A 22,607-nucleotide genomic window follows, 5' to 3' on the forward strand; every position below is an offset into this window, starting at 1 on the left:
ACAAGCCCATCACCAACCCATGGCCCTGAGCACCATGTCTATAACTCCTTTAACTCCCTCCAGGGACGGTGCCTCCCCCCCTCCCTGGGCAGCCTGTCCCAGTGCTGGACACCCTTTCGGTGAAGAAATTTTTCATAATATCTAAGCTAACACACACAGAGACACACATACAGACACACACAGACACACACACACAGACCGACACACACACACAGACACACACAGACACACAGACACACACACAGACACACACAGACACACACAGACACAGACACACACACAGACACACACAGACACACAGACACAGACACACAGACACACAGACACACAGACACACACAGACACACACAGACACAGACACACACACAGACACACACAGGCACACACAGACACAGACACACACACACAGACACACACACTGACACAGACACACAGACACACACACACAGACACACACACAGACACACACACACACAGACACACACACAGACACACACACACAGACACACAGAGACACACACAGACACACAGACACACACAGACAGACACACACAGACACACACAGACACACACAGACACAGACACACACACAGACACACACACAGACACACACAGACACACACAGACACAGACACACACACAGGCACACACAGACACAGACACACACACAGACACACAGACACACAGACACACACACAGACACACACACACAGACACACAGACACACAGACACACAGACACACACAGACACACAGACACACACAGACAGACACACACAGACACACACAGACACACACACACAGACCGACACACACACACAGACACACACACAGACACACACAGACACACACAGACACAGACACACACACAGGCACACACAGACACAGACACACACACAGACACACAGACACACACACAGACACACACACAGACACAGACACACAGACACAGACACACAGACACAGACACACAGACACACACAGACACACACACACAGACACACAGAGACACACACAGACACACACACAGACACAGACACACACACAGACACACAGACACACACAGACACACACAGACACACACACACAGACCGACACACACACACAGACACACACACACAGACACACACAGATACACACACACACAGACACACAGACACACACAGACACACACAGACACACAGACACAGACCGACACACACACACAGACACACAGACACACACACAGACACACAGACACACACAGACACACAGACACACAGACACACACACAGACACACACACAGACCGACACACACACACAGACACACAGACACACAGACACACACAGACAGACACACACACAGACACACACACACACAGACACACAGACACACACACAGACACACAGACACACACAGACACACACACACACAGACCGACACACACACACAGACACACACAGACAGACAGACACACACACACACACACACACACACACAGACACCCACACCCACACCCACCCACCCACCCCCAGCTGGTGCAGCTTGAGGCTGTTTCCCCTTGTTCTGTCGCTTGTTGCACGCTGGAGGCTTGTTACAGCAGGAGGCTGGTGCTGCGCAGGCTGCAGAGACCCCCAGCTACACCCAACTGGCCTCTGGCAGTGAGAGCCCCAACGCAGCCCACCAAGGCTTCAGGGCAGCAACGTGTCCTTCAAACTCCCTCCCTGGGTCACGTCATTTTCTTTCGCTTTGCCAATATTTTTCTCCAAAATGTGGCTTCATGTTGGAAACAACTGGCAGGGTTTGACTTGGGTTTTCTTTGGGGTGGGGGTGGTTTATTTTGTTTTGGTGTGGTGGTGGGGTTTTTTGATTGTGGTTTGGTTTTTTTAAGCAACAAAGTCTGTGTTGATTCCACAGTTCCTGCTGAAAGTAATTTAGCAAAGGATATTTTTATCAGTGTTGTTTTGCAATCGGTGCAGAAAAATTCAGCTGCCTTTTTTTTTTTTTTAAGCCACTTCCTTTTAATGTTTTACCTTCTGAAAAAAAAAAAAAAAAAGCATCTTTGGCTGAAACACAGGAGCCTTTTGAAGTGCTGTTACTTTGTTCAAACCTTGCTCTTCCCGGAAGGCGGTTGTAACACCTTCCCCGCACCGCAGCCGCACTCCGGTTTCTGTTCTCCAGCCAAAGCTGGTTCTAAAAGGCACCGATCAAAACAGCAGGAAAATAATAAATATTAACAATAATAAACCCACAAAACCCCACCTTTTCTTCTTGCTTCCTTCAAATTCATACCGCTTTCATTGCCCTCACCCTTGGCTGCACCAGGCGAGTGGGGGTCATCAGAGCTGCTGGGTTGCAGCCAAGGTGGCGCGTGGGCAGCGCTGGGGGCTCGTGCCATGGGCATCTGGCTGCACCAGGCCATGCCAGGAGATGCTGTGCCACCAGCTGGGTGGATTCCTAAGTGGGATTTTGCTCACCTTTGGCCACCCACCTGCGATGAAGTTTTTTTCCCCAACTATGTGCCTTGATTCCCCAAGGAAAAAAAATCCAAAACGCAAAATGGGCTGGAAGCGGCGCTTTCTGCAAAGCGCAGGCCTTTGCTGTCCAAACCGAGCTTTTTGGCACTCCTCTTTTCATCTGTGAAGCATCAGCCTTCACCCATTGCCCAGGGCAGTGCCAGGGAGTGCTGTCTTCAGGAAAGGGCTCTGTGCATCCCCGGTCATGCTGGGAGAAGCCCTGTTACCACCACTCCTGCTCTCCGTGCATCTCCTTCTCATTCCCCCACTGCCCTCCGAGCGGGTGGGCTGGGACCAGGGCCCTGACGGGTGAAGTCAGTTGTTCCAACGGGTCACCACTTACGGGGGAAATTAGCAAGAAAGAGCACGCGTTGGGCGATTAACTTGAAAAGAAACAAAACCCAGTGAGAAAAATGGCTCAAAAGCCACCAGTCCTAGGGGTTCAGCCTTCCATTCCAGGCACGGCGCGAACCCAGACGTACAGCAAGGCCCTTTTTTTTTTTGTTATTTTTACTGTTTCCTTTGGAAAGCCGGGAGGCAGGAGGTGGCAGCGGGGCTGGGCGGGTGTGACAGCCACACACTCCCTGGAGGTTTAGTCTCCCATCACCAGCCTGCTCCCTCCAGGAGAAAAACACCCTCAGTGAACAGAGCCCATCTAGCAGCTGATGACATGGGGGCAGAGATTCCCCACCCCCCCACCCCCCATGACCTCTGAGAGGCACAAGGACCAGTTTGGAAGGTGCTTCCAGCCCTACGGTGTATTATTCACCACCTGCAGCTCCAGCAAAATCGGAGCTGCCCTGACCCTTCTCCTGGGGATGTCCACCCAGGACAACTCCCCAAAATCCCTCTCAAAGCACTGTTGCACATACTGATTTTAACCAGTATTGCAGAATCCAGGCACTGTTCAATAAATAAATCAACTTCTGTGACTTTCAGAGTCTTTTCTGCCACCTGGCTAATTCACAGACACCAGCTCTGCGAACTCCTTCCCATTTTTATGAAGATCCTCCCTCCCCCTCCCCGCGGACCCTGGTTCAAGACCCCAGGATGCTGAGCACCACAACTAGGCCAGGACAAAAGGGCAGCCAAAGCATCCTCGTGCCTTTGGCTTCTCAGAATCGTACCTGTGCTCCTTACTTCGATGTCTTTAATATTTTATTACCCAGCGGCCCCGAAGTCTGCTCCCTGCAGACCTTCAACAAACAGCTCCTCGACCACGAGACCAGCTATGTTGGGGTGGGACCCCAAGAGCCCTCTGAGGCTCCCAGAGCCTGGCCGGGGAGGTTTCCAAAGAGAAGTGCCCCTTTCTGCCTCGCCTGCACCATCTCCTTGGCCACTACCTTAACGTATGACCAGCACATTTACTTGTGACAAACACAACCGCACTCAAAGGAGCTAAAACTCTACTCCCAAAGGCCCTGGGGACCAGCCCATGGCTCAAATGCCAAGGGATGCCACCACTTCAAATGTACCACCGCAGGGTCCGCCACGTTCATCCCTCCCCAAGACCATCCCCACAAAAAAGGGAAGGCACAAAGACCAAAGTCTTTCTCAAACGAGTCTGTAATTGTAGAGAATATTCCGTTCTCCAGACACATCTGAGGTCTTACTCACGTCCGAGGCCTCTCTCAGGCTTTCACACCCAGACAGCTTTGCACAAAAAGAACTATAGAAGAAATGCAGCATCGTTGAGTTATACATTTTTATTTTCTAATAGGTACAATACTAAAATAAACACAAATTAAAAAAAAGTTTTATTAAAACAAAACTGTACAAAAAAGCAGTTATACTACATTTTAATTACAGAACAGTCTACTGTCCAAAAGGCACTAATCCAGAATAGGAGATACAATGATACAGGACTCATTTTAACTATTTTAATCAATACAATAGAGCACTTGTTTCTCTGTCCATTCACATACAGAAACAAGGACTTTTGCTACAGTCATTACACATTGTTATAAATATGAGCCCTACAAGTAAAGATGCAGTATCGCTCTCCCTGGGCCAAAATTCAGTTCAAACAATGTTAGAAATTAAGTTTAAAAGAAGAAAAAAGCAAAAAAAAAAAAAAAAAAAAGGGAGCGAGCCGAGGACACAAGGGAAGAAGCTGATGGTTCATACTTCCACAGCATCTGCTGCCTGAGGAAGATGCGACGGATATTAACTCTCCCCTGCATGTCGGAGATGGGAACACTGATGCAGGCAGAAAGGACCGGGCTGCCTCAAGGGTCTGCAGCAAACCTGTGGTGGAACTGGAAGGTGAACTTCCACCACCTTGTGCCCAAAGCTTTGCTTTCATTTTTTCCACTACATCCCGTTTATGTGGTTCTCCTTTGCCCCCAGCCCCTGTGGTGGGTCAGTAACGATTCTGCAGTGCACTAAGGGAGAAAACCTCTTACTTTTCTCCTTGCAACAAATGACAGAGTAGACCCACTGGCATCTTGCAGATAAAACACAGTGATTTGGAGAAGATTTTACAATATTCTTCTGAAAAATCAGTATCTTTACTGCAAGAACACCAAGCCATGAGGAGACGGACCTCAGCTACCCAGTACTGCTACAACCATCCTACAGCAACGGACCAAACTGCCACAAAGCCACCAGAGACGCACATGGCTCACGTGCAACTCCTGGGGTGGAAGGATGTGTCTGAAGTGGCACAGGGAAAGTTACAACCTATTACCTCGCCAGCTTGCCTTCCTGAAGGCAAAAATACACTTTAGCAGCGTTCAGACTGTGGGGAACACGAGCGCCGCGGCACCTTCCTCCCATCTTCCTCTGTGGTGGTGGTACCTGAGATTCACTCCCCTGTGAGATGCAGCACCGCCTCCCCGGCGTCTTTTTTGCCATAAGCAACTTCCTAACACAAGGATCTACTCATCCTCCCTCCCAAACTACGCTATTTCATTTCTCAACCCCCTGAAATTTCAGTATGAGGACCAGCAGCAAAGACATCGCACGCAGACAGCGTGCTCGGAGAACGCCTGTGTGAAAAGCCAGCGGGCAGCGCACGAGTATTTGACGTTACTATCAGGAGCAACGACACAACGCACCCATGCAATACCAGTGCGAAACATATCGTCTTCCAGCTGAATGAGCAGCCCTTGTTAAGCTCAAGACCTACGCGTATCGTGGGGTTCGATGATGATGTGTAGCACTACCCGGCTCCGCCACGGTGGAGGAGGTTTAATACGCGGGCGGGAGAGAGATACTGCACCTTTCGAACAGTGTCATACACATAAGACAAAGACAGGCATCTGGATGTTAACAAAAATAAGTAACAAAGAAATATGATTAAACAAAATCTCTTCTCACATCATCCTATACTACATCCTCCTTCTGCTTAGCAGAAAATTGTACGTACACAAAAATACAAATACACAATTTTGTAGAACAGTCTGATTTTAATATATTTATATATATTTATATTTATATGAGTGGCAGGTTAGTCATTATATAGAGCTTTTTGCACTTTTGGCTCATATGCAACAAGGCTTTATAAATTCAGCTTTAGCTTTCATTCAGGTTTTATAGCTTCTTGAACATTTGTTTTCACATTTAAAGCAGCATCCAATTTGCAAGAGGAGTTGGTGGTGGCTACAGCAAGGATCAGGTCAAGAGGTTATTTGGGGGCGGGGGGAGGAGAATATACATTCCAGTGTGTGTGTGTGTGTGTGCGCGCGCACTAGTGCTCATGTAAAAAAGAACAAGACTGTGACCGTACGACTCTAGGATACCATGTTTACCTCTTGAGGTAGGCGGAACACCTACAGCAGATGAGACACAGGTGCCGTTTTCGTCGGGGCACATGGCGGGAGAAACAAATACGCAAGTGGAAGATGCTGACAGAGGAACGCACAGACATGTAAGAACCCGCTGGCGAGTCTGGTGACCAGCAGGGACAGGACACAGCTCATCTTATCTTAGTGATGCATTTGGTAGACACGCGAAGTAACTGTAGGCAACTGCCAGCCACCCATCACACACAACTACCACGACAGCCACGCTCGCTTGCCCTTACCGGAGATGCAAGGTTGATTCCATACACCCCGCCCCCAAGCCAACGTGACAGCGGAACAAAATTAAGACGCACAAAATTTGGAAATGAAAGACGCAACTCCCCGGCACTCAACTAGGGTTTTTGTTTGGGGGAGGTTTCCTTCTTTTTTTGCTTGGGGGGGGGGGGGGGGGGATGTCCTTCATTTTTTGTGTGCCTCTGATACTGTTCCACTGTCTTCTCATGTTTAGGTTCGCAACACTCACTACTACGTTAATCTTTTTTCAATTACAACCACTGTTATTGACAATCACTTGGTTAAGGAAAAAAATAAAAATAAATCACTGTTAAAAAAGGCATCTCTAGAGCAGGGTGACAGTGCAACGCCGAACGGTCTGTGTCTATTATAGGCTCCACAAATATTTATTTTCATTAGTACCCCAGCAATAAGTTCCCATTTGATCATTGCTTGTATCAACACCCATCAACTTCCTACAAGCTAATTTTCTGTTTTCTGCAAAAGAGATGTCCTTATAGCTTTTCTCGCCAATAGTAATTTCCTAGGCTTTCCCAACTCATATGTTATTAAGCTGTCAGAATGAAAACAACATTTTATTACTAATGAAAAATAAAACATCTACATATGGATTGCTTTCATTTTCTGAATCCTTAAGTGGTACTAATACACCTTAATAGTGTTTTGTTACAGCCTTTCACTGTGGTCAGAAGAAATTCTCCTTTAATGCAATTTTTTAAACTAGCATTGATAACTTTTTTTCTTTTTTTTTTAACCCACATAAAATTCTCATGTATCTTTACAAATTGATACCCACCTGCCAACAGTTACAACTATTTTGCCAGAATGTTTAGCAGGTGCCACTATTATAAGCCTAGAAATAATGAAGAATATAGGAAGAAACTGCCTCTCTGATTCCAAAAAGGGGCGAGGACATCAGCGTATCAGCTTTTTCTAGCCAGAGCCTCAGGCGTGTGGCTGTCCAGAGGCGCACGCTTAACGCCGAAGGTATTTGCGCCTGCAATCCAAGAGGCAGTTTCCTACTGAATTCTATCCAAGCTTCCCCCCTCTTTACCGTCCACCCCAAATCGGAGATGGCTAAGGTTTGGCCGAGAGATGAGGCTCGTTAGGAAGATCTCCACCGACAGGTTGAAAACCGCGGGAGGCAGCACGAGGAAGGAGCGGAGGTTTCTTTCCAGCCGGATTCGGCCAGGCTCCGGACTCCCACTGCTCGCCTGGAGTCACACGTGCGGAGGGACCGCAGGGAGGGAGGGCGCTTTCCTTAGGAGGGAAATGAGGTCTAATCCTGTTCCTCCAGCTCACTCTGGAGTCCTGTTACTCACTTAGGCACTTTTAAAATTGACACCAAGAAAAAAAAAAATTAAAAAAGTACTGCACATATTTCACACTTCCCAGGCTTTCATCAGCCTTGGGAAGATCATAAAGACCAAGAGGGAGACAGCCAAGGCGATTTGTCAAGAAAATAGTGCTCCCCATGGACACAACTGACTTTTATTTGTCACCCTTTGATAGAACTGCTATTGAACTAAATCTAGTTTAAATTTGTTATTCCTGTATGCTCTTTAAGGTAAAAGCCTGTCTTACGGTGCTTCTGCGGCACGATGATATCGCTTCATCATATCAGATCTGACATTTGACTTCCAGAGGGACACGGTCCTCTCCCAGCTGGAGCCAGCAGCGCCGAGCGTTCACGCTGGCGTGGGAAGGGCTGCCTGTAACCCCCAAGAACGACTCCGGACGCAAGTTAAGGAAAATCAGCTGTTGATGAGATTCAGAGAGACACGACTAACAGTACGGCCGGAGCCAAAAGCAAGGCGAAAGGGTTTTTTTTGCTTTTGAGTTTGTATCGCAATGGGTGATGAAACAGAAAATCTGTCCCTCTCCAAAGAACAAACAGGGCTTTGACCCCACAGCAACTTGAAACAAGTCACAGGCTTCAGTTCAGCACAAGCCTCAAGATGACATCTACATTTACACAGAAGCCAAAAAAAAAAAAAAAAAAAAAAGGAGAAAATTCAGTTCAGTGGATAATACTAGAAGATGGGAAGCTCAAAATCCAAACTCTATTTTTATTATACATTTTCATTTGGAAAAGTAATTTCGAGTTTTTCCAATCATCTTCAAATCTAAAAAATAATGTAAAAATAGTAATAAAAAGCTACTCTGGCTGCAAAAAGTGATCCCACGCCCTGGGTGAATGAAGAGACAAGGGGTACCAGCACACAGCCTCCTTCGGAAGAGCTACGCAAATCCATGCACCCTGTCCCAGACCCTCCCATTAAGAAAACAGGCAACAGAATGCCAACCACAAAAACATGTACCAATTAAGACAGCTTCCAACTCTAAGTGCAAGCAAGACAAAATTACAAGAAAGGAAAAAAAATGCTACTACCTTGTTCCTTTCTGTTAACCATGGTCCACCACCTTGAACAGCCTTATTTCATGCAGAAGGTTACAAGTAAAGAACCTGCTGCAAATTGACCAAGTTTATGAGTTTTTTTTTTTTTCAAATGGTCAGAGTTGATTTTTTTTTTTTAATATTTATACTACATGATGGACAATATATGTTTGGACTTCAAGAAAGCAATCGATGCAGCACCATCTAATAGGCAAAAGGAAAGGTGAGCGCATCTTGACTTGGACTAAAGTAGCACTAAGGGAATTAAAAAATACCTAACCACAAATACACTGCTTGAAGATGTGAAGGTAATAAAGTGCCTGTACAGGAAAAAGAGAAGAATGAGAAACACCAGAAAGCAGAGAGGAACAAAATTAAAATGGCACAAGCCACCAAAGACTGCGCAAGGGGAAAAAGGGCACGGAGAGTAACAAGTAAATCCTAACAGGAGTGGGAGAGGCAGCAACCGACAAACAGCACAAACTAAAGAGAACAGATAAACCTGAGCACTGAAATTGTGTGCAAGAAACGCCAAACCAGCCTGTTGTGAAGCGCTGCCATATCTGCGCCATATCTTTAGTTTTGCAAACAATTTACTAGAACATTGCTGAGTATCTGCTGAAGTGCACAGCTCAGTACCAGTCTTCCCAGTAAAAAAAAAAAACAAAAAAACAAACAAAACCAACAGTAATAAAAGTCCCAGTAGTAATGAAAGAAGATTATACTTAGAAGTTACTCTTTCCCTGATTTTCTAATCTAAGTGTTGAAATGGAAAGGAGGGAAGGGAGGAGGGCTGCTAACTAACTGTGCTGGCAAAACCTGCTAGCTTTTGGCTAGCAGCAAGCTCGGGAGATTTCCTAAGACTCAACCAAACTGCAGCTTCAGCACTAGACTGGACTGCTTTGTCTTAGGATGGAACCCATATATATCCCTTCTTTAGAGACCGTAATAACAACAGGTTCAGGTCAGAGCACTTCAGTATGAGAAAACCACTGGTAAACTGGGATAACCAGGGCGGGAAGGAGCTTGCATGGAAGATGAAAGGAATTACCTCTATGAGAAGAACTGAAGTTTGGGGAAATAACGTGTGACAAATTTGATACCAAGAATAATCAACTTCAGAGGAAAGTGAATGGCTCCAAGTGGCTGGAGGATGTATAGCTCAGAACACTCGCCTGGAATCCCTTCAAGGAAACAGAGGCTCAGCGTAGGAAGAGGAGACATCAGTTTAGCAAGAGGACTTCTGCTGGCTGTGATGTTTTTTGAAGCACTCTGGCAACTGATGAAAGTTTTTGTAAAAAACAGTGGCTTGAGGCACTGCAGCTAGAGGAAATGGTCGTGACTGATCAAATTTTAGTCATGTTGAATGTTCCTGGGTAACAGTAAAAATCGCTGCAAGGTACATTTAACAGCTGGAACTCATGTACCTGAATGTCTAACGTAATAAAGAGCAACAAAGAATTTAGGATTAGAAATTCAGACTGACCTGGGCTTTTGGTTCTGGGTGGGGGGTTTTTTGTGTTTATTTTTACGTAAGAAGCAAAAAATAACAGTTGGACAGAATAATGCTGTTCCAGAGCCACCTTAGCACTGACTGGTATGAAAGTATGCATCGCTGTGTCAGTGGAATGGAATCGGTAAGATACGGGAGCAAATCTAAGTAATACGGCAGCATACAGAAACCACCTGTTAACAAAACTACATTTGTTGGATTCCCGTTATGGCAGAAGTACAAAGTGTAAAAAGATATTTACTATACATAACAGGAACGTCACGTGGTTTAGAGACATAAGGCACAATATGTTCTCTGATGGAAAGTCACACTTTTTAAAGAAGTTCTTACTGCAGAGAACCCCTCTAGTACTCAAATCTCTATAAATTATTAAATACTATGAACAGGTTATAAAGGTAAAAGACAAGTCTACCTCTTTGGAATCATAGTTTTACAATTAAGGCCAGAAGGGACCAGTCTATCACCTATAAGGAGACCCCAAACATTAGATGGCCTCCCACAATCCTGATGTAAACTCCCTGTTCTACCTACTTCATTCAATGGGATGAATGAACCATCCTCCCCTTCAAAACGCAAAAAAAATTTAAAATATTTAAATCCCCTAATCGGAAGTGTCTGCCTTTTCCACATAACTCTTTATGAATTTTACCATTTGTATCTAATGGACTTATAAACGTAAGTGGAATAAATTCTGGGTTTTCACAACACATGTACAAATACCTTCTTAATGTCTATGGATACTTCACTGACTCTTTACTCCTAATCAGAAGCCTAATTTTTAAGCCAACTTCAGTGAACTGAATTATTGGCAATGCAACTTCAGGACTGTTCTGTTCTTGCTCTGCTACAAATCCCAGTATTAACAAGTGAGTAGTGTTGAAATCTAGGGGCTGATTCTCAACTGACGTTAACTCTGGTAAGCTCTGCAAATGAGTGGATCTATTCCCTCATCTCATTAGTATTTATTTTCTCCAAACATGTGGAGAAAGAGGACTGTGCCTTAGAAAAGCTCGAAAGGATGAGCTGCAGAATAAATACTCTTAATGCCCAGTGAGTAGCTGTGTGCCAAGGGTTAAATGTTTAGCTAAACTGACAGGCAACTACCTCTGCAACAAACCGAACAAACGCATGCCTCAAATCCCAGTAACAGCTTCTAAACAAACTTTGCAATGCCATATGGTGTGCCATGAAGACACGCTGGCACAAGGAAACACACGGTGGAGATTTCAGACCATTTCATAAACTGCTTCAACTATATCTCATCAATAAAGCGTCCAATGTGTGTACCCTTCTCGAGTAGTAGTTACGCGTTTTGTGCAATACACCCCGTCTTTCGCAGCAACACATCACATTTCTCCTTTGCCATTCTGAACCCAGTGCAGCTCCACCTAAACTCAGACTGCTCTACCCAACCTGTAGAAAGGGGACATGCTCCTGCTGCTACCTTCCACTCCAAAATTATATCAAACCTTTTGAACAGAAGAAAAGCGTGAATGCATCACGGGAGAGTCTATGCCCTTATGTTCTTGAAAAGATCTGCTCACTTGCCACGATGCATAAATGAAATGGCTTGTACTGCGGTATAGGAAAGTCTGGTCAGTGAGTTGATACTCTGAGTTCCTGGCCCTGGTCAGCTCCTGAAGGATATTTTCACTACTGTCGCTACAGTCCTGTCAAAGAGAGGTACCAGCGACTTTATCAGCAGGCAGACTTTAAAAAGAAATAATTTAAAAAAATCCGAAGTCAAACGTGCTTGCAGGAATGGAATATATGCTTAATATTCTTAATGGAATATACTGGGTGAGAAGTATTAATTAATAATTTACTTTCATTATCTCTTTGCCCTCCTTGAGCAATTTGACAGATAAACTTTGTAAGTAAAATGTATTTTTTAAATCTCAAATGATGTAAAATGTATCTCAGAAGGCTAAAATCAACCTCTTAATTACAGAGGTGGGTTATTTAAGCTACATATGCCATCTTGCCATAACATGGAAGACTTTAATTAGTTAAAGGAGAAGGGGTGGGGAGAGGAGGATAGGAAGGTGAATTGAGGCCAGTGACAGCAGCAAGTTAACATCTAAAAGTGTATGTCCTAGAAAAAAAGGTGCTACCATTGCTACTGTGAGTGCAGTACCACCAGTGGTAACCGTGCTGGAAGAACTGAAGTACCCACGACCCACAGGTCTGTTCTGAACCACAGTGACACTGGATGATATCTAGACAAGTATTTCAGTACAAAGAAGCTAAAAAGTAACTCGAGGATTTAAGTAAGAGCCTAAGGAAGTTCCTAACTTCTTCTGCAAAGCTGCTGGTGTTAAGAACCTGCTAATTTTTCTAAATTTCACGAAGTCTCTCTGCATACCAAAAAACTCCAGGAAGTTGTCTAATTGGTAACTGCAACAGGAGAACAACAGTATGGAAAAATATGGTCAAGAAACTTCGGGGCAAAAAGGGAGCACAGGCTCTGCACTACACAAGACTGGTCCACAGGCAACGTTTCTCACAGAAACACAGAATAAAAAGGCACGTAACACCCTATGACAGATGCTTTTTGAGAATCTAGCAAGATACCAGAGAAAGATTAGCATGTTATTGTAGGTCACCACCAGATACCCTCTCCTGCCGTGAATGGCAAGCTATTCCATATGTTAATGGTCCATATATTAATTCCATATATAATAATAGTCCAGCCAACTATCCAGCTGCCGGCTATTTTGAGATTTCCTAAGAAAAAGGTGCGTTAGCCTGTATCACTACACCACGCTAACTGCAAGGGGAGACAGCAGACAGCTTGAGGACACTACTGTTGTAAACTTGGCGACAACTGCTGCTAAGGCTTCCAAACTGAGACACCACGAAGGAGAACCTGGAGCGGCGCAGAAGAACCAGCGACATTCCCTGCTTCAGGAACCAGAGGGCAACAGTGCAGTCGGCACCCTCCACCTTTGGGCAGGGTGAGTAATTCCGCGGAGTCCTGGACCATGGCTAACCTTCCTCAAAAATACAACTCTGAAACAAACCAAGAGGAGCTACACCAAAACCCTGGGCAGTCTGTAATCATGCTGTCACATCACCGCATGTCCTTTCTGTTTCTAAATCTCACCGAGAAGCAATACATGCATGAGTGGGGCGGGGGTGGGGTGGGGGTGGCATAAAAGAAAGAGAAGCAGCTTTGCATAGAAAACGGAACCCGGTTTCAATCCCTGCTGTTGTAAGTTACCATTAGGAGCAGGCCATTATTTAAGTTTACGAAGTAGCTGTGTTCCAAGTGTCACTAATAACACTGGTATTAAAGAGAATTAGGGGGCGGAAGATCTTCTGTTTTCAATCACAGAGAAGACAGAAATCCTTTTAATTATGACCATGCCAATCCACATCTTTCTAAAGCAGCTAATTACATGTCAGGAGGACACCCAGCCATTCAAAAAGAACTGCCACCACTTTTACTGCCATACTCTCATGCATTTATCCTACCCATCCCAATTACCCTGGCTGCAGTTAGAAAGGCTTTAGCCAAAGTGTGCTGGATGTTTTGATCAGCAGAATACACCCGCATCCATTTAACAGCGGAGAGAAGAGAGCGAATAAATGGCAGAGAGCGCCTTCTGCCAAGCCATCTGAGCGAGAGATGCACTGTACATACAGAAACATCAAAGGCCCATCACGCAGTTCACTCCAGTTCAGTGGATTTAGTTCACTTGTGCTTAAGCTGTTGGCCAGAGCACTCCACAGCTTACTGGAAGGAATGGGGAAGAGCACAACATTGCAGCGGTCAAACCAGTTAGTCGTCTTGATCAGCCCGATTAAGAGGGGCATTTGAAATACATTTTGCGAATTTTAACCCCACACCCAACACGGCAAATCCCTTCCTATCTCCGAGACATAAGCTGTCAATATTATCACCTGGATACTACACTGATAAGCCACTGCAGGCATCACAGAGCACATCTTGGTATCTTGAAAGAGCAAAATGTATTTGTTTACTTCTTCCAGCAAGCTTAAACTCAAGTATGATACGAATTTTCATAAAGAGGGCGCGACAGAAGAACCTTAAGAAAAGCAGAGAGCCGTTTGTATTGATTATTGTAATTGTGCCGATATCATCTTAGCTAGCACATTGCCTATGTTCAATGGGCACCGACGTGAAGCCAGGCACGAACAAACAGTTCTGGGCTATTTTTAAGTCACAAAACCTAAGGCCAAGGTTAATGATGAACAACTCTCTAGATGATTGAGTTTTCCTCCCCACATCTCTGTTTCACTGCTGCCACTGAAATGACTTCCATCCGTAGTCGTTGGACAAAACCCAACATCCAAATGGCGTCACCTTACTGACAGTCCTCAAAACGACCAAGTTCGCTTTTCCAGTTCGAACACATTTCTCACAAAAGAGAAAATCATTTTCTGTGTATTTTATATTCAAATCTACAGCTGCCATCTCTAGACTGCCTCTTTCTTTCATTAATGTGCAACATCTTTAGTTGGAGGGTTTAAACCCCGTAAATTAGACAACAGTAACAGATGCTGAAACGGAGGTTTAGGGCTACACTTCTCAGCTTGCCAAATGCCTCTTGGCCAATAACTGATTCAATATCCTGAGTAAACACCCCAGCTGCAAAAAAGCCCAAGGGGGAATGCTTGATTCTGAAATGTCTCTGCAACTCTTCTTGGGAACCGCAAGGTACTTTTTGGTCAGGCCCCCAGCCTGCCCTTCCAAGAAATCACAGTGAAAATGCCCGACTCCGCAACATTCCATTAAATTAGCTGGGATCACGACACAACCCTGACTACTGCTACTAACACACACACAAAATCCTCAGCTGTCTAATGAACACGTTAGGTCACTGACACGTAACACAGTCTTCAAGACCAATCCTGCCAACAAAGATTCCTGCCAAATGATAAAAGCTACACCAAACTCAAGATTATTGCCTACAAGCTTAAGACTTTGATCAAAATAATATTATCAAGTTAAATAACTTCAAAGAGTGCAAGAGCTACTTGGGTGGGAAGCCTTGTCTAAAATAAGAGCATAGTTTATTTTGACAAAAAATCCCTAGAATTTGCTGGTAATTATCCAACGAACTGGAAAGAAGCCGATGAATGCTGGGGAACGAGGGCTGTACAACGATGTAGCTGGGGTCGGAGGAGCAACACAAACCATCTGCCAAGACAATTATTAACTAAAATGAACAGAATTCCAGGGGTAAAGGAAGGGGGGAAAAATCTTTTCCTACTAAACATTCACAGCTCTCAGTACTATGGGCAACATCTCACAGAATCTTAGTAATGGGCAGAGCGAGGTGTGAATCCAGCTTTGCATTCCAGTTAAGATTACACAGAGGGAAACAACATCCTGCATCAAGTGCTTTAGGGGCAGCGATGTTGAGTTTTGATAACTCTTACACCAACTTTGCTGGTATTATCTACATGAAAAATAACACCTGTTCCCTTATGAAACCCTGTTACAACTACCACACGTCTCGGTGACTCAACTACTCCAGGGGATGCCCAGCACAATGCTTTCACTACTTCGCAAGCAGCATCTCACTGTGAAGAGAAATTTTTATACCGCACAGGGGAACTCAAAATCTTGCTGAGCTCATCTCCATGTTCTTATGCTCCTTCAGGGCAGAAATCAACACTTGGGAGTCTAAGTGACCCCACACCAGTCAGTGTCAGCCAACACCATCGCAATTCCTCTTCAAAGTAACATCCAAACCAGATCTCGAGTTTGCCCAGTGAAGTATGTTTTTTTTCTAGCGGTGGGCAACAGGAAACATTTAAGGAAAGAAAAGGAGGCTCCAAGTGAGTATAATGTGATTCTTCCCAGTCATACCCCTTCAGCTTCTGATCATCACCGATTAATGATTTACTGAACCAAAAATTTCTACCTTATAACTACGGTTTTTCCTGTTAACACGTTCAGCAATGTGAAAGTTTTCACCTGCACTCACAGCAGCAAGACAACTATAAATCCTCACACACAAAGGCAAAAACCGATCTACAGCACAAACATTATGAAAACATGGAAAAGTTAACCAGTCTGATGTTAGGCAATGAGCTAAACAGAATAATTCAAATATCCCTGAAGAATTGTGTAAACAGAGCAAATAATTAATGAAATTTATTACTTATGGCTTGATTGGAGCCTGGAGCCAGACCCTGCAAATAAAGCTCCCCTCTATTAGCAGAACAGGAAAGGTAACTTTTTATGAAGAGCAGAACAGAAAAAAAAAAAAAAAAAAACCAACAAACAAACAACCAGCAACACATTAAAGAGAATTTCTTTAAACAAGTCAACAGGAAGATCAGAACTAGGAAACACTTTGACCTGAGCAGGTTTGTATAGTCATAGAATGATTTAGGTCAGAAAGGGCCTCAGAAGGCCTCTAACCCAATCTTGTTGAGTGGAGTTTTGAACATCCCCAAGGATGGGATTTCCACTGCCTCGCTGGGTCACTGTTCTATCACTCTGAGTACGAAAATACTTCTCTCTATTATTCATCTGGGATTTTCCTTAATGCAACTTTAGCCCACTGCCCCTCACCTTTTTGCTATGGACCTGTGAGAAGAACCTGGCTCAGTCTCCTCTAGCCGCCCCCCCTCCCCAAGGCAGCTGAAGAACATAACACAGGGTGCCTCGCAAGCCAGCCTGAGCAAACCCAGCTCTCGCAGTCTCCCACCACATGACATGTGCTCCAGCCTTCTCATCTCAGCAGCCCTATGATGGACTCATCCGTGCCCTGCCCGGCACTCAGTACTCCAGACACAGTCCCACAAGTGATAAATGGAGGGGACCGACCACTTCCCTTGACCTCCTGAAGGATCTTCTTAATGGGATTCCTTAATTACTGCAAGGGTGCGCTGCTGACTCACAACCAACTTGGTCACATCCAACAGACGAGTAACGGGATTACACTATTAATGCGTATGGTTATTATAGAGCATTTAGAACATGTCTTTGTGATGCCAGGGCATCAACATCTGGAACATGTCTGATCACCGCTATGTTGACTTATTTTTATCAACTCAATGCTTTTGCAAACGTCTGGGACCTCATGCTTCAGGGAAAAGGTGGGGGGATTAAAAAAAACAAACAAACAAACAAAAACCCCCCAAAACGTCCCCAAAAAAGAAGTGGAGGTAGAAACTGTTGTTTTAAGAAGACTGTAAGAGACAACAACTCAAGTATAAGGACTTTATGAGCAACACAATAACAGCCAGAACTCACTCTACAATAAAAACAATCTGTGCTCACCACAGAAAAGGAGCATCTTAAATAATTTCTTTTTTATTCACAGAAAAAGGCAGATCCAGTCTAACACCAGATCGACTTCAAGGGAACCCACATGAGAACAAATTGCAGTAATTCCAATTGGCTACAACAAATTGCAACTGAATTGCAATGCTACAAAAATGAGGCTTAATTTTCAAGAAAATCCAGAGACAGAAAGACAAAGACGACTACCGTATTGTGGAAAACCCCCTAGAACAAAGGCTAAATTCCAGAACACGCTCTCCGATTCTTTCACTTACTGCAGATTATGTATGCTTCTCCCGACAACCATCACATCAGCATCTGTCCCATTTTAGCCAATTTGTGCCAAACCAAAGAGTTACTAGCCAACTGCAAATTGTTAATTTTGACCTTTCAGAATAAAGGAAGCAGCCATGAGCACCAAGTCTTACTTTTGCCTCGTACCTCTCAATGGTCAAAGAAAAGCCAAAATAGACAGCGGCAACCCAAACTCGGACACCACGGAATCGGAACCAAGTGTCTGATTCCCCAGTAAAGTAATTAGGTTTTTTTTTCTCTAGTGAGAAGATGATGAGGGAAAACAGAAAACTGGCATTTACCGGGAAGCTACAGACAAGGAGGATCTGCCAACCTCCAGTCGATCAGAAGGGGTCTAACAGTTTAACCTTCAGAGAGAATACCATGATGAGACCAGCAGCTACCTGGCAGAATTAAGACCAGATTATTCTACATTAGATGTTACAGACATACAATTTTTAGGGGTGTTACTTCGATCCTGCACCACGTTAACTGCAATCAGGATACAGAAGTTCTAGCACTATTTTTATTTTTCTCTATTGCTTTAAAAGGTAATGCTCAAAACAGTGACTTTTTTTTTCTTTTTTTTTAAGATGGCATAGCAAGCAATATTTCTTTTCAAACTGCAGCTGTCCAACAGTTTGAGTCTGTTCTTTTTAAAATGAAAGAGCCAGAACAAATGGTGGTGGCAAGCCCAACGTAAAGAGGTCATCGATTATTAAAATCTCCTTACTATAAATCGTGGATGTTGCTTGTCAGCTTGGGGTGTGACTGTGGAATGAATAAGTAGGTAAAGTTCCACTAAGGCTACAGTTTGCTCGATCATTCTCCTATGCAAAAACTGAAATAAAAGCTCTACCCATCCTTTCACTCCGTAGTACCAAAACATTCATACACACATTAAGAAAAAAACTGCAACGGTGCAATGGTCACTGATCCAATTCCTTTCTTTCCTGAGTTTGCCCTGATGCTACTTATGAATTTGCCTACTCAAGAAATGCAATAAAACAGAAAAAAAAGACGGCTTCATTCTGCTCCAGTGATCTATATCTAAGGAAAGCACATAAATTTTCCAATGAAATCCATAAGTGAAAGACGAGGCCAAGCCCTACCTATATATCTTCAAAGTTACAGAGACAAAGAGATGCTAGCTCTGTGCCCTCTGAAAGCACAAAATCTCCCCCACACTTACCTAAGCAATTTTCACAAGATTAACAGATGGAAACACCATCTAGTTAGCCTGTGCCTTGAAGGGTTCAGGCTGGCTAAAAGAGGAGCCACATTTTAGGAGTTCACAATGCTACCCGGTAGTTAAGCGTGAGGAAGGGATGAGAACAAGAGACGAAATCACAACTTCCCTTCACTTCCTCCACCTTAAAAGCGGAGGGCAGAAAAGGGAAACCCATCCTTCAGACTAAGCCATTTTCCTCTTTTTAAGCTATTCCCACATCAACTGGCAAAATAAAAATGGAATGTTGAGGAAACGCTATGCAGATTTTTATATATCCGTATACAAAAATTTACATAGGTTTTTAATTTTTGTTTTTAATGTAACACAGTCTTGCCTGTCTTTAACACTTCCCGTGCCGTTTCCATCAAAATGTTTCCTCTTACTGGCAGCAACATATCGTTTTATCAAGATGCCAGGAGATCATTTCCGCACGATACTAGCAGATGTAATTTTCTTAGATGCACACACAGTTCATCATTTAGATACTAGATGACAAGGTGATCGCAGGGTGACTCTGCAATGCAAGTTTGCTGTTTGGTATTTTGAATTCTCAAATGATAAAAAAAAGACTTATCAAATATAAATATCTTTAAGAAAAAAGTAACAAAAGTGCTACATATGATCAAGGAAAACAATTCCATTAGTTTCTGCTACTTAAAGTAGGTTTGCTTTACAAATATTACCACATCCATTATCAGTATGGCTTCCAATTATTAATTAAATTGCTCGTAGCAGTATAGCTTTCTCACATCTTAACAAGGACAGAGTAAAGAGAACACAAAATATTCACACCCCATTTCTCAGGTAAGAGATCCTCCTGCCTTTCAACAAACAAAAAAAGTTTAGGAGACTATGCTGTGATGGTTATCTAGCAAAGGTCAGATGCAAAAGTTCTCCAATAACCTTTTAGGCTAGTTGGGACACAGGCATTAGTTACACAGATGTGTAAAAATCCACTCACCCATTTTATGACCTTAATAACCTTCCTGGAAAACATTGCTTTTGAAAGTGGCAAAGTGGGGAGGGGAGTTGTGTGGGGACAGAGAAGGCGAGAGGAAGAATAAAAGGTGATATTGTTAATGACAGATCAATCGAGTCTAGACCTCTTCTGAGCAGGCACTGCTAGCCATGCCAAATAACGAATAGTGGTTTTGAGAAGTGGACTGTTGTCCATTAGACATTCAGCTCATTTTTCATATGATCCAGGGCTTGGCTTCAATCACGGTCCCAGAGGCAGAAGGCAGTACTTATCCACTAAGCCACGCAGCTCGTGAGAGTAGAGGATGTCTGTGTTGAATATATGAACATCAACCGAAATATGTGACTGTGTTTCCAATGGACATTCTCAGCACAGCACCCAAAGGTAGATCAAGTCACTGTATGACCAGTGAGGCACGGCTTATTGCAGCTGGAAATCATTTATTCCCAGGCTGAAGTGGGGTTTCTAGTGTTCTTTTTACTCTCTGTTGATACTCCCGATCTGGTGTCCATCGACCCTGTGCCACTACCTCAGCTTGCATCCTTTCAGTCTCAGAGAAGGAAAAGCGTACAGACTATTTTTTTTTTTTTTTAACACAATCTCTAAGGGTATCCCAAGATTTTAAGAGTAGCCTAAGACTTGTAATTGAGGGCTGTCTAAAATACCTGGAAGCACTTTGAATGCTAAGACAGAGCAGCAAGATTTTTCTAGCCACTGGGGCTGGGAGAGGGAGGTTGGTTGGTTGATTGATTATTTATTGGGAATTAATACTGAGAGAGTATATGCAAAGGCTGAGGGCACCATGCCATCTTCACAGAACAAGACCCTAACAGCTAACTGACGTACAAGAAACTGCAAAGTTATACTGTAAGAACACATATTAAGGACTGAGGAAAGTCTGCTAAGGTGCTACGTCTAAAACTAAGTTACTTCTTGCTTTGACCCTCCCCTCTCTTTGTATCAGTCGTCGTCTAGAGCCTCTGTCTTGATCTCGTTGGCTCCTTGCCGGGCCAATGCCAAGATGGTGTGGTTTACCGCTGCCATTTCCACGGCTAATGAAATGGGGTCTTGATGGTCACTATGGCTAGTGCTGTCATCCTGCGCATGTGGAAAGGAGAAGAGAGATGCATTGTTACTCCATAAGCAGAAAACCAGCAGATAAAACTAGTGTGTAAAGTAATGGGACTAGGGGCAGTGAACCGCACATTCATTACAAGGGTACAAAGCCAAAGGAATTTACAGACTTGATTTAGGACTGATTTCCCTCACTGTGCAGACAAAGGTAAGCAAGGCAAGGAGCGGTGGACCCAATTTTTGAGAGAAAAAAATTGAGGGGGGTTGCGGTATTTAAGGAAAATGCTAAAATACAAATATCAAATTGATATACAAGGTACGTCATGAAATCAACCTAATACAGGAATCATTACACACTGCACAAATTCATGCTACGCTTACATTTTGAATACACAGTTCTGGTCATCCCATTTCAAGAGGACACAACAGAACTAGGAAAGGTAGAGAGAACGACAGCCCAGGAGAAGAGCAGCATGGGGTGGCTTCCTTACAAGGGGTGGCTAAACAGGCTCAGGTTCTTCAGTTTGGAAAAGAAATGGCTGATGGTTGATATGGTAAATGTTTATTACAAATAATTAGTAAAGAGGGAACAACTGTTTGTGGCTTCTCATGATCTAATAAGCAAGGGCACTCACTGCTAATATTTTCCAAAGCAGCAATGGGAAGCACTGCTTCATTTATCACAGCTCAGCTGTAGGATTCACTCATTTTCAGATGAGACAAAAGTAAAAATGGCTTTCAAAGGCAGTGGTTAGCCAAGCTTAGGGAAAAATAAGTAATAGGAAGTATCAAAACTGGAAGCGGGTACACTGTCTGGCTCAGGAAGCCTCTCAAAATTACTGATTCCTAGAAACTGTAATAAAATCCTTCGATATATCCTTCAAAAGTACTTTTTCTTTAAATACTACAATCGAGCTCACTCAGAAATAGGATACAAACCTAGACTAACCCTTGGTCTGAGCCAGTATCACGTGAAGACACTGAATTTACACACATATAGGGAAAAAGATGCCGAAAAACTTCCAGACTGCTAAGAAAAACAGTGCCATGTTTTTGGCATATCATTCAAATACGCAGGTGAAGATACTGCCAGGTTCTCCAGTCCACTGCATTATGCACCAGGTATTTCTATCTCCCAAAGAGCAAAGTCTCTCAGCTGTAAGAGAACCACGATGTTGACAGCTGTGATGGTCCACAAGCAAAACTAACACAGAGAAACTTTGCTGCTACAGGACTGCAGCAAACATTTTAAAACCAGCAAACAAGTGCTTCTACAGGTGCATCAAATGGCCATACAACAGCAGACCTACAGGTC

General features: G+C 43.8%; 1 protein-coding gene across 23 annotated transcripts in view; it reads right to left on the reverse strand.

The window, feature by feature from the left end:
- Positions 1 to 6,681: 6,681 nt before the first annotated feature.
- HMBOX1 (homeobox containing 1) overlaps positions 6,682 to 22,607 on the reverse strand; it is a 123,663-nt gene continuing 107,737 nt past the window's right edge. For 20 of the 23 annotated variants that reach the window (XM_080388436.1, XM_080388428.1, XM_080388435.1 and 17 more), the window contains one exon: positions 6,682 to 21,316. In XM_080388436.1, the coding sequence (XP_080244562.1) occupies positions 21,179 to 21,316 (138 nt within the window). In that variant the 3' untranslated portion in view covers positions 6,682 to 21,178. The remainder of the gene's footprint in view (positions 21,317 to 22,607) is intronic. The other 3 variants (XM_080388437.1, XM_080388432.1, XM_080388430.1) reach the window with 1 other exon arrangement.

This window comes from Falco punctatus, assembly GCF_963210335.1.
Source record: "Falco punctatus genome assembly, chromosome: 5".
In the NCBI taxonomy this organism is placed as follows: Eukaryota; Metazoa; Chordata; class Aves; order Falconiformes; family Falconidae; genus Falco; species Falco punctatus.